Source organism: Rutilus rutilus (assembly GCF_951802725.1).
Source record: "Rutilus rutilus genome assembly, chromosome: 17".
NCBI classification, from domain to species: domain Eukaryota; kingdom Metazoa; phylum Chordata; class Actinopteri; order Cypriniformes; family Leuciscidae; genus Rutilus; species Rutilus rutilus.
Genome location: NC_140230.1, coordinates 10,041,141 through 10,055,226, shown reverse-complemented (window position 1 = coordinate 10,055,226; position 14,086 = coordinate 10,041,141). Strand labels below are relative to the sequence as shown.

The 14,086-nt window shown below is 36.5% G+C and overlaps 1 protein-coding gene across 1 annotated transcript in view; it reads left to right on the top strand.

The window, feature by feature from the left end:
- taf2 (TAF2 RNA polymerase II, TATA box binding protein (TBP)-associated factor) overlaps nt 1-14,086 on the top strand; it is a 73,633-nt gene that overhangs the window by 53,387 nt on the left and 6,160 nt on the right. Inside the window, exons 18-23 of the mRNA XM_084435541.1 lie at nt 273-383; nt 598-791; nt 3,207-3,346; nt 4,461-4,530; nt 7,141-7,250; nt 9,707-9,915. Coding sequence (XP_084291667.1) covers nt 273-383; nt 598-791; nt 3,207-3,346; nt 4,461-4,530; nt 7,141-7,250; nt 9,707-9,915 — 834 coding nt within the window. The remainder of the gene's footprint in view (nt 1-272; nt 384-597; nt 792-3,206; nt 3,347-4,460; nt 4,531-7,140; nt 7,251-9,706; nt 9,916-14,086) is intronic.

The window sequence follows — 14,086 nt, the reverse complement described above, 5'->3', positions numbered from 1 at the left end:
ATCACCATTTTTATTTTAACTTCACTGATGTATACAACCACAACTGTGTGTACACTACAGTATGTGTAGTGACCCCTAATCCCATTGTCTCTTGACCTTGGTACTTACCTGTTGTCATAGTTAGTCTTTTTTGCAGTTTACAGTGTGGATGTTTTACTCTTTATTGTTGTGTGTATTGAGCTGCAGTGCTGGTGAAACAATATTTTCCTCAGCTGTATACTGTATATTGCTAGAATGACACTAAAGTAGACTTGACTATTCTTTTCTTGTAGACTATGCCTGTGGCCATGGCTCTGCTCAGAGATGTTCAGAACCTTTGTCCCAGAGAGGTCCTGAGTTTTATACTGGACCTCATCAAGTACAATGACAACCGGAAGAACAAGGTAATAGAGCAAAGAAAAGCAAAAGCATGTAGAAAGCATATGTGAAAGTATGTGAGCATTTTTGTGAAAGGTATAAGGCTAAATGCAAGTGTTCCAATTGAGCTAATGCTGAAAGCTCATGGTTTTTCTATAAATTGCTGTAATTATTGACATAAATTACTTGTCAGCAGAAACATCACAGAACAGTTGTATTTATGTGTTTTCCCCACTGCAGTTTTCTGATAATTTCTATCGTGCTGAGCTGATTGATGCCCTGACAAATTCACTGACTCCTGCCATCAGCATTAATAATGAGGTGCGCACAGTGGACAACTTGAATGCAGATGTTCGCCTGATCTTGGAGGAAATCACACGCTACCTTAACATGGAAAAGCTGCTGCCAAGCTACCGTAACACTGTAACAGTCAGGTGTGTGTTCCCTTCACATCACCATGAGGGCCTAAGCACAGGTTTTCAAACCCTGGGTTGTAACCCTCGGGTAGGTTGCGAGACTTAAAAAATGAGTTGCCAGGATGATTTAAGAAAAATGGAGTTACATTAAAAAAAAATATTTTATTCAAAATAACTTTTATGATATTATTTTATATAAAAAAAAAATTGTTTTCATAAAATCATAGTCTAGAGGCCTATATAAAAGGAATAGATATGTGAAATATATTTGACTTAAATAATTAACATAAAAAAACCCAGTGTGTGCCAGTATGCTGCTGAGTTTGGTTCATTTTTGTGAGGCGCGGCGCTCCACAAACAAGTTGACTGAAAGGAAAACGAGACAACAGAAAGCACATCCTGTTTGATTTATTTATTTTACAAAAGCACAATGTTCTGTTTTTTTTTGTGAGTGTACTAGTGCTGTCAATCGATTAAAAAAATTAACTAGATTAATAAAAAAATAAAAAAAGTGATTTAATTATGATTACGATTTGTATACATTTTACAATGTAATAATTTCACAGTTAATCTCCAAATTAATGTAGAGATAATATAAAGACAGTATATTTTAAGTACTTGTTTAATGGCATCTTTTTATGAATGAAGGCCAGTATCACTGATACTAATACAGCTTCTGATGTCTCGATGAAAATGATAGTAGTGTTTATAATGTTTTTAGTAGGCCTTTCGCTTTATTTACCGGTACCAGTTGGTGGCGCTGTGATTATGACTCACAACAGTCACATCCATGTGATAATCCTCCTTCATCAAACATGCAGCTAGATATAGTTTGATCTAAATCACTCAATGCATGCAAAAGATATTAGACACTGCCTGTTGTCCTTTTTCACCATCAATTTATTCCCCCGGTGTGGTGACAAATCAGGTCCACCCTCGAAATTGGGTCTCTGTAAGGTCCCCAAGCGATCCCATTGGTTCAAATTACTTTTAATAGGTACTCTTTTTAGTGCCTGATTACAATTCCTACAAAATCATGTTATGATAAATACTGTGTGAACTACATTATGACCATTAATGTCTTCATTAGTTAACTTATGTACTAGCATAACATGCATTACAAATACCCGAATAGCCTGATAGCTTAGTTTATACACGCATTTGCTCTTGAAAAATCTGTTTGCAATTTAGCATCCTCAATGTTTTGGCATCATAAGTATTATACTTACACAGAGTGAATTGCATAACCAGATTACTTTTTCAAGTAACTAGTAAAGTAACACATACATTTTAAAGTGCCCCTATTATGCATCAAAAGTAAAAAAACACTTACATTTTCTCATATACATTGCACATCACCACATTGTTCAATGATTCTCAAACGACACGCATTTTGCGAATCCTGTTTTGAACCGAGATTTGAAAAGCAGTCGTCAGTAAAATTATGTCTTCAGTTTGTGGGCGTCAAGTTGTTTCTGGGTATACAACGTACAACATAGACGAGCATTATGCAAATGTATCTTCTAGTGACAAAGAACCGTAAAGCAGTAGGATTCAACTTTGCAGAACTGTACAGAACACGCCTGTACAGAACTGTACAGGCGTGAATGTGCATTTCCTTCAGCTTCGGCTCGTTCATTCACTTATGGTGTGAAAGGGCCTTTACATTTGCCAAAACTAGAACTCTTTCTTTTTTTAACAAACAAGCAACACTGCTTATACTTAAATTGTATGTATAATTAGTATACATGACTACAATTAAATAATATAGAATTACATATGACTACTACAGTCATTCTTATGTGAATAAGTTCATGGCTATGAACCACTGTGGAAGGTATTTAACGAGTAGACAAATTTTGTAGTCATTGTGTAAGCCTAGCTATAGGTGCCACAATCCCTAACCCTACTAAACCAAAGACATTTTTGACCACAGCATTTTTGACCCTTGACTTAATTATTTTTTGATTATTCCAAATCATCCACTGAGATTCTTACTGTTTCCCTATTTTGTAATTTATTTAATTAGATTTTTAAGCAATTTAACCAGTTAAACCTGGAGTCTTTGGAAGTGACAAATGAAAAACAAATCAAACGTATATTTCAGGTTTTTCAAAATAGCCACCCTTTGCCTAGATTCAATCTCTGCACACTCTGGGCACTCTCTCAACCACAATCTGGAGATGCAGAAGTTTTAATCTTTGCTGGACGATTGTCCATTAAAAAAATAATCCATCAATAATAATTTGTTGGCACTTAAAGAAAACTAAAGTATTTAAACAGAAGCTTTTATATATTGAGTCCAGACTTTTTCCTCCACCTCTTATTTGCATCTGTATATATATATATATATATATATATATATATATATATATATATATATATATATATAATATATATATATATTTTTTTTTTTATAATTCTGTACTGTAGTTGCTTACGGGCCATTCGCATGCTACAAAGGAACGGCCACATCCCCAGTGACCCCAGCCTGTTCAAGGCCTACGCTGAGTATGGCCACTTTGTGGATGTGAGGATTGCCGCACTGGAGGCTGTTATAGACTATACAAGAGGTACACACTCTTTTCTTTAACCACTCATTTTCTTTCCACCCTTCTCTTTCTTTTTTTGTTATGAAAACTGGGATAATTTAGTTGGTCTGGAATTACTTAGTCTTTTTTCTTTCTTTTTTTTTTTTTTTTTTTTTTTTTTAAGTCTGCATTGTGGAGGCTGTATAGCAACTGTTCTTTCCACATAGTAGGTCTCATTGTCAATGAAATTGAACCCAACTTCATTTTCATCAATACAGCAATAAATATACCTTTGTCGAATACGGGGAACTATTGAAGTTTATACATGAAACCTTGAAAGAATGTTTATTTCTCTTTGTATAGTTAATGACAAATTGCCAGTTAAAGTTTTATGTGGAAAATGGTGTTGAAAAGCCAACCATGATTGTTATGGGTGAGTCTGTTCAAGGCTCTCCAGTAAAGCAATAGAAAGCAAAGTAAATAAATATAAAAAATCAGTGATGAATATTTTATTTTATTTTATTTTTATTATTATTATTGTTGTCACTTTTACATCTTTCTGACCATGCAAATTCTTTGCTGTAAACAAGCATCTAAAACAGAAATCCCATGTCTCAAAAAACAAGGGTAACAGACTTCTACTGAAAGACTGGTTGCCCACTGAAGCTAAGCAGGGCTGAGCCTGGTCAGTACTTGGATGTGAGACTTCCTGGGAAAACCAGGTTGCTGCTGGAAGAGGTGTTAGTGAGGCCAGCAGGGGGTGCTCACCCTGTGGTCTGTGTGGGTCCTAATGCCATAGTATAGTGATGGGACACAATACTGTCAAAAAGCACCGTCCTTTCGAATGAGACGTTAAACCGTCGTCCTGGTCATTAAAAATCCATGGATGTCCTTCGAAAAAAAGAGTAGGGGTTTAACCTTGGCATCTTGGCCAAATTTGTCCATGTCCATCATCATGGTGTTGGTTGAGGAGATTTACCCTGCCATGTAAAGTGCTTTGGATGCCCCCAAAAAAGTACTATATAAATATAATAATTATTATTACATTGACAGAATCAATGTAGGCCAAGGTGGCCTGATTGTTTGGCCGGTGAAGAAGAGCTTTATAGTTTGTCAACATCTTGTAAAACTTGCATTTTATGTTCTGTATTGGCAGTTGATAGGAGTTCCAGTGAACTGCAGTGGCTTCTGGATCTGGTACAGAATGACCCAGTCCATTACATAAGGTCAGTAATGATTTCAAACACTGTCTTTCACTGTTTTTTTGTTTTGTTTTTTTTACACTTACCACTGCAAAATTTGCAGTTTCTCTGGATTTACTTTTTATATATATGTGTTTGAGTAAAATAAAATTGTTGTATTTGTTCTATGATCTATTGACAACATTTCTTCCACATTTCAAGTAAAAATATTGTCATTTAGTGCATTTATTTGCAGAAAATGACAACTGGTCAAAATAACAAAAAGATGTCGTGTGTTTAGACCTTAGATAACGCAAAGAAAACAAGTTTGTTCATTTTTAAACAACACCATACTACTGTTTTAACTTAGGAAGAATTCAGAAATCAATATTTCTGACTAACTAATAACCCGTGATTCTGGCGACTATGTTCTTGTGCTTTTAGATTTAACTGCTGCATTTGATACAGTAGATCATGCTGTTCTTATTGCCCGGTTGGAACATTTGCAGGCATTACAGGCAGTGCACTGGACTGGTTTAAATCTTATCTTACCAACAGAAGCTTCTCAGTGAAGATTGGAGAACATACCTCTAGTAATGCTGTTATCTTGTGGGGTTCCTCAAGGGTCTATTTTGGCCCCCATTCTTTTTTCTTTATGCATGCTTCCACTTGGTTCTATTATTAGAAACATGGGCTGGCATTCCATTGTTACGCGGACGACACTCAAATTTATCTGCCGTTAAAACGGTTTTCAGATGGTCTGTTTTCAGATGGTCTTACGGCCTGTTTGACTGATGTAAAGACCTGGTTGTCTTTAAACTTTCTGAATTTTAATGTTTTAATTAAATTTGGACCCTCCGATTCCTCTATCACTCCTAAACAAAATTTTGGTGTGGTGTTTGATGAATCTCTGAAATTTGATAGGCAGATAAATTTAGTAGTGAAATGCTGCTTTTTCCAGCTCCGACTGCTATCAACAGTAAAGGTATTTCTTTCTTTTAAAAATGTAAAAAAAGTAATCGAACTTACTTATTTCTTCAAGGCTGGATTACTGGAATTCTCTTTACGTTGGATTTAGTCATTCAGCTATTTCACAATTACAATTAGTTCAAAATGCAGCCGCTAGACTTCTGACGGGTGCATAAAAATGGGATCATATCACTCGTTCCCTTACACTGGTTGCCAGTGCGCTAGAGAGTGGATTTTAAACTTTTACTTCTCATGTACAAATCTTTAAATGGTATGGCTTCAATACCTGTCTGTCCTATTGACTGAGCGCCATCCAGTTAGATCACTCCGGTCATCCAATCAGAGACTTTTGTCTATCCCCAAGTCAAGATTGAAGTGTAGGGGGGACCATGCCTTTTCTGTAGTTGCCCCCAGACTCTGGAATGACTTGCCCATTTCGATTAGACTGGCCACATCTTTAAATCTAAGTTAAAAACATTTTTCTTTGAAAAAGCATTTAATATGTTGAAGCACCCTTCCATTGTACTTCATTGTTATTTTAAAATGTTGAAGCACTTATTTTATGGTATTTTACTTACATTTTTATTAGTACTGTTGTGTTTTTTGTTATTTTTTTGTGTTTGTAGTTATTGTAAAGCACATTGGACACTGTGGGTTGTATTTAATTGTGCTATATAAATAAATTGCCATTGCCATTTGGTGGAATAACCCTGATACTTCCAATCAGTTCTCATGCGCCTTGGCATGCTGGATTGATAAACAATATATCGACTTATCACACGATATATGGACATGACCGCAATCCACTGTTCGAGTGCAAATATAAACGTGACAGCGCAAAATGGTGCGCGCTCACAGCTGCGCTAAGGTAGCGGCTAAGGCCGTTTCACAAGGGGACGCAGCAGTCACGAGTGTCTAGTTAATTTTCACAGAGAACAGTTTTGCATTTCACTGCACTGTTTTTCCATTGTTTTTTAATGTAAACGTGCGCTGGACAGACATGTTTGACCTTTGCGCTCACATCTTTTGCAGCATCTCATGCATGACGCGGCGGCATTGTAAATGCACAGTGCTCAAGTTAAAAGAACTTTTAAAGACCCCCTGTGGTGAAAATCAAGTATTTTACCATTCTTGTACATTAAATTGTAGACAAACCTGTATAAAACTCTTCTCCTATTGTGTGCACCATTACGTTACATTACAATATATCACCCAACAAACAGTAGGTATCATGACAGGCCTATTCTAAATGACTTTACATTTCTCCAAGCCAAGAAAGTGTTTGAGATTCTTACATTTTCTGAAATACATTTGGGCTTCTTAAAATGTATTATCAAGGGCAAAACATTTATTGGGAATGGAGTATAGAACACTGATTCCATATTTAACCACATAGAGTTGATACTTTTACTGTATGCTTTACCTGCGCTGACCAATACTACAGTCGAAAAATTGGTAAAAGTGATACCTCTCTTATCTTTTGGTTTCATTCATTTAGCAAGTTTAAGAAAGTCATTTTACTGTTCCATGAATTTAAGAAAAAATATATATCTTTAAAATGGAACTGGGCAAGAAGCAAGAGAGAGATTGGAACAGATGTAACAGTTTATGGTGGATATTAATTTTAATTGTTTATTAACTGCTGTATATTCATTTTAGATTTTCATAATTTTCTACCCTCTTTAGGCATGAGATTCTCAGCATGCTTGCCAAGAATCCACCTTTCACCAAAGCAGTGGATTCTTCGTTGTGTAACGAAGCTTTAGTGGACCAACTATGGAAGCTGATGAACTCAGGTAGAATACACACATTGACTTTTTCGTCTCGTAAGATTTAACATCTGGGCCCAGTTGTTCAGAATTATCTAGATTTGGGAATCCCATGTTTTTCTATCCATCACTTTGATCCAGATACACACTTTTTTCGGATTACCAAATCTGATATACCAGTGATCCAAATGGGGTTACTTTTCACAATGTTGGCTACTAGCTATGTAAAGGACAATAGGTTAGGTCAATGTGGGGTCACTTTGTTTTATTTGAAGAGAAAGAAAACAACATAAACAATCATCTCCTTCCATTTTCAGTTTCCTTGAAACAATCAGACCTCTATTGGGGCACTAAAGGTACATGGTGATGGTAATAAATATATGAAATGGAAGAAACATTATATATTTTAATGTTTTTTGTGTTCTCTCGCAAAAGTTTTGTGTTCCCCCTAGAAACATTACATTCACATTTTAAAAGAAAAAGTTATTTGCAAATGAACGCAAAACATTTGCAAGAGAACCCAAAAGCATTCACATTAATCCAATCCAATAGCCGAAATCCGATCAGATTACTTTTAATGCAAAAGTATTAGACTCTTCTACCTGTTGTTCTTTGCATACAGTAGCTAACAGCCTACATTGTGAAATGTAACTCTATTTGGAACACTGATAATCTGAAAAAGTGTGTATCTGGATCAGGGTGATCCAATCTTATTTTGTTTTGAAAAACCAGCACAAAAGTAAGATGGATTGCCTGATCCTTGATAGCAAAACATGGGATTTTCAAATCTAGATAATTCTGATGCAGATTACAATTTTTGAACAACTGGGCCTTGGATTTAATCCATCTATTTACCATTGTTGACTGGGCTAAAACCTAAACGGCCCATGTTTGTAGACAACATTTAGTGAATATGTCCTGACATTTACCAAACCCCTCTGCCAATAATCATTTAATATACTGATCTGTTATGCAACCCTCAAGGTGGTTTGTTTTAAAAAGAACTCTTGAGTTTGTACATGTATTCATCCTCAGAACATATTTATGTGCAGATGATACATTTAAATTCTGGTTCTCTACCAGTAAGGCCCTATTGGCCTGAAACACAAAAGTAAGTTTTGACTGAAAGCAGCTATTCAATACTATTGAAACCACAGCACATTATAAACTGCTTTTGATTATTGGCGGTTCTTCTTAGGAACTGACACAAATCTTTTTTCTTTTTTTTTCAACCCTTGGCATTGGTTCTTAAACCAAAGTCTCTTAAAGAGCTGCTGCTGTAGTGAGCAGTTTCTTGGTTTATATTCTGACAGGGAGGTCTTGTTCTGCTCTCATTGTGTTAAAACACACTTCTGTTCATTCAGGGTTTGTAGCCACTCTTGGCAGTACAAGTGCTGAGCCATTGCCAGCTCTGATGAAAGTCAGTTCTCGTAAAATTGGATGAGTTTGTAGACTGTTATAGGACTTTGATATTTTATATTTTCTCAGTTCATACCCTGTGATTCCTCCAGAGATTTTTGAAGTTGCACAGTCTATAATTTTGTTTAATATTCATGACTGATCCAAGAACATTCTAAGTATTTTCTCTAGAATGCATGACTTCATCTCTTTCTTTTTTTCTTCTTTAATTTCAAAAACGGCACATGAAAATTGTGCTAGAATAAAACAATGAACTGCAGGTTCATATGATGATCTTTCTCTTTGTAGTCAGCCCTTGCTGTTGCATAAAGTTCTGTGCATAATTTGCTTTAAATCCAATTGTGTACTCTGCATATTGGGATTAATCACCACAAACATTTCTCTCTGTAGATAGTGCTTCTTTAGAGTGGTGCATTGCCACAGAGAGAGAGAGGGATTTCCCAAGATAAGGGACTTGACTGAATTTCCTCACAAATTCTTCTGAATTCGTGATTTTGATTGGTTGACAGACATTCCTAAGGTGTTGATTAATTTTCTATAACTGCAGGTTATGTAGTAGTTCCAGGTTTGTTGGTTTGCTTACAGTTCAATGCCATATAATTTTTCTAAAATTGGAAGCAAGAAACTTAAACTTAAACCTATTATGCAAAATTCACTTTTACATGGTGTTTGACTGTGTATAAACAACCACCTTATAAAAAATTAGCTGTTGGGGTATTTTGAGCTAAAACTTCATATACACACTCTGGGGACATCGGAGACCTATTTTAAATCTTGTAAAAAGGGCTATAATAGGTCCCCTTTAATAAATAGGCTTTTATACGTAATCAGGGGCATAAAGAAGTAGATCTAAACACAAGAACAGTTTAGGAACAAAAACCTGAAAGATGTCACAATATATATGCAAATATACAGAATACTTGATTCCAGGACACTGAATTATAGACAATTTAATGTACACATCATGCTTGCTTTATTATGATTATGATAAAATCAAAAGTCTGACAATCTTTGCTTTCAAATCGGGTTTGTTGAAATCTTCAAATGTCTTTTTTGTGTCTCAGGTACCTGTCATGACTGGCGTTTGCGATGTGATGCCGTAAATCTGTACTACACTCTGTTTGGGCTGAACCGACCCTCCTGTCTGCCGTTGCCAGAGTTGGGTCTCGTGCTGAACCTGAAGGAGAAAAAAGCTGTTCTCAACCCCACCATCAAATCTGAGCAGGGCCCTGGTGGCCCAGAGGTTACCCCGAACATGACCTTCACCAGCATTGTAAACATCTCACTTAAATTCTTACTTTTCTCGTTACAATTAAATTTCCTTATGCTGTGATTGGTGAACTTCATCGCACCGTATCCATAGTCTGTGTTACCTGTGTTTTGATGCTTAAAGGTGGTATCAGCGATTGTGGGTCACTTTTGTGTTTGAAGCGAGATCCCAAACAAACCCAGTTAGCTCGCCCCTCCCTCCCGTTTCGTGCATCATGAAAAAAACGATTGATTCTGGTCAGCATAATGTCGCCTACGTTAGCTAGAGCTACCCAAGTTTAGTCGAGCTTCGCTTATATTTTTTCAAGAAGGATATTTTCACACACAGTTCACATCCAAACAAGTCAGCACTAGCAGCTACTCACCTGTCCAGAAGAAACAATGCAACCTCGGCGTCCGATTTAAAAAAATTTCGTTCTTTAAGTTCTCTCCACCTTTCCATAGCCTTCCTGATAACTATTCGTGTCGTTGAATAAACACGATGGTATTCCCTCCAACAAATCCTCCTTCTCCTCCTCTTTGGGATTGACTCAGCCATGTCTTATGTCCACTGATAGACGCTGTTGATTCACGTGCTGCCGTGCACGAGCGCAAAACCTCACAACACCCACCCCTGTCGGTGATTGGTTGGAACACTGTTTATTTTGGTTTTGAGTGTTTGGCTAAACCATTTGTTTTTGTGTGCAGATCTCAGAGGCTGCCTACAGAGACGCGTTTTTTTGACAGCCTGCTTGTGGGGGGGGGGGGCAGCTATCGGATCATTAGAAAAGATTAGATGAATTTGAACATTTATTTTTGGGCCTGAAATAGCTGATACCACCTTTAATACAAGATATTTAGAAAAACTGGCAGGTTGAGAATAATTAAGATGAACAAACCTAAACTCATTCAGTCGTTAAGGCACTTCATTAAAAATAAACTTCAGCCATGCATTTCTAATAGTTTGATGCAGTTAGGTGCCGTTTGTCTTCATCTAGGAACAGAACAAAGTCGGGCGGTCTTACTTGACAACAGTATTGGGTCTTACAGAGCTCGAACTTAGCACTGGTGCTCCCAAATTCAAAAAGGTAGGAGCACCAGCAAAAATTTAGGAGTACCACAACTAAAATTTTTATATATATATTTACAGTTTTATGCACAAGTTTGGGCACCCCTCTGAGGCTGCATGATAACTTAATTATTTAATTTAATTAATGATAAGATAATTTGCATAATTTGTCTTTTTAAGAAAAAATCGTAGTGATATGCTATTCAGTTTCTAGAGAAAGCTGTGACGTTTTTCAGACAAAAATTCTTACTATAGCAGTATTGAGTATAAAATAAAATAAAATAAAATGCGAAAAATAGGCTGTGCAAAAGTTTGGCCACCCTTTCAATTTCAATAAATTTTGACAGTTTATCGCGTAAAAAATAAATAAAGCAGTTAACGCTGCATCCGTTTTTTCTGTTATCCTTTGACTAGACTTACATTATATGATCACGCTCTTATTCATGCAAATACTTTCAAACCATTCAAGCGCGACAAGACAAAATACGCTCTCTGTAAATGTCCTGTCTATGTGATACAGACGACGTGCTCTAGTATCAGATGTGCAGATGTGCTCCAGTATCGTGCGTACTCTTTTGCGCTTGAACCAACAATAACACACAATTATGCCAAAATGTCAGTTTTGTCGAGTAACCTCATAATAGCAGTCTTTAATGAATGTAAAGAGTTGTGAGAAAATGAGACGCGCGTGAGATCCGCGTTGTGCAGCAGTGGCAGATCTTAAAGTGACAGCAGCCACTAATAATGCTGTCTGTCACTAATGTTAAGAACAAGGGTAACAGAAAATTACTCACTGCTCTTGACTAAAGAACTTTGTAGATTTGTTAAGGATTAATCTATATTTAATTTATAATTTATGCAGTGCAGTCTGTTTGATAACTTTATTCAGTTTCTGTATATTTCTTACCTGTTAGACAGGTAAATATGCCATTTATTGTGGGTTTATGTGAGGATTGTTTTAAGTTCACTTAAATTAAAAGTTAGCTTTTTAAAGTAAAGCAAAAATTGATAGCTTTCAATTACACTGTAATGTTGAATGGCTATAATTAATGTTGTGACAATTGTGTACAAAACGTTCACCAATTACTGCACAGTATGTGCAATGCATATAGATTAAATTTCGGGAGCATATGCAAACCAAAATGGTCGCAATTTCGAGCCTTGTCTTGTGATTGATTGGACAGACATGATTTGTTAAGAGCACACCTCTGTGATTTATATACATGTTATGCCAGGTTCTCACTACATCACTTTTTTTTTTTCTGTTACGATAATCACTGTCAGATTTTGACTCCTAAATTCTTATGTCGTGGACAAGAAATATGTCAGAATACATGTTGCTTCCCAACAAATCATGGCTTGCCGTTGTTAACGACGTGTGTGATGTCATCGAGAAGGCAGAACTAGCAACCGAGTTCTGGAAACAAGAGCTTAAACAAACAATGGCTACTGAAGCGGCGTCTTGGCTTAATGCTAATTCCTGTACTCACCGTGTTGCTGAAACACCTCCACTGTCATTTGACAGCATTTATTTTTCCACTCTCATGGTAGTGTCTACTGGAAACAAACATCATAAAGGCAGGGGTATTGTTTCCATAGCTCCACAAACCTTTCCTCCATTGTGTAATTCCACAGCGCAGCACCAATACTATCGTCTTTCTTTTGTTTCAGCATTTTTAAAAGCTGTGTACGGAAGAGCTTCTGTCAGCTTCATGTCACAGATAAGAAAACAATTAAACTTGCTAGTCTTTCTTTCGGGACTTTGTAGCGTTGCAGACACTGCGTCGGTTGTTGTCCACTGTGGCACACTATACGAGATAAAACGACTGATTCATGTGTCCTGACAGCTTTATAGGGCTTTTCACAGCTTTATAACCCCGGGTTATATGATTAATGATTGGATAAACATGGTTAATGATTGTTTTTTATCTTACCTTTTATAGTCTGAAATGTCCATTCAGTATAAACTGGATAGTAGTTCAGTTGGCCGTTAGGGGATGTGCAACGCTAGAGCTTTTATGTAAACAGGCCGCATGCTGCTTTCATCTAATCAATGACACCGACACCATATTATGCAAATAAGTACGTTAACCCAGGGTTTAGGAATTTACAATGTGAAACGTCAGTTTATGAATACCCAGGATTAATTGTTAACCCCGGGTAAATTATGACCAGTGTGAAACGTGAAGCAATAACCCAGGATTCCCTTTACCTGGTTTAGAATGACCCAGGATTAACTATTTCAAGTGTGAAAAGCCGTATTGTCATTTAAGAATCACCACGAATGCTACATCAAATGGTTCGTGCCAAAATCAGGCTGATATCGTGTAATCTGAACCCAGCATAAAGGGGCGTGAGAGGAAAATTTTGACGTTGTGAATGGGATGATTTTTTTTTTATCCTGGCCTTTCAGAAAGGTGGAAAACAAACTTATTTTAAAAACCATTATAAACTGGGGATTTAACTTTGATATATGAAACTGACAGGAAGGTTTTTTTTTTTTTTTTATTGTGGCGTTACCGATTATCACAAACTGAATGTCATGTTCACCATGACATTCAGCACACATCTTGTTTTCTGTTGGCTACACAGCAGAATCAGCACAGAGGATGACAAATCAGTGTAGATGTGTCTCAAATAACCCATTCATTGTCAAAAATGTCGGACATTGCATTTGAGCTGAAACTGAAGAGTGAATGAACGTTTGGTAAACTGCAGTGTTTTGCTAGCTGGTTATTAAACTCAAACAAACACGTCTTATACATATTTGACAAGATATATCAGATATAGACAATATAATAGTAATCCTACAACTTACATCTGCACAAAAGGACGCGAATGCGCACATGAACTTGACTGTGCTTGTCCGATGTGTAACTCTCGTTGTGGACGCGCTCTTCCTTTTACAGCGCACTGAAAAACTAAAGCACAGAGAATTTACAACATTCTATTACAATCGTGTTCTCATTATAATGTGCTGTATCTGAGAGATTGGTGATCCAGTTTCACTTTATTTTGCTGGTCTGGAAGGCGTGCTGTCTAACGCTAACAAATCAGACCTCAGGAAACGCCCCAAATGCTGCAATAATCAATCAGAAATTTTTTTTTTTTTTTTTTTTTTTTTTTG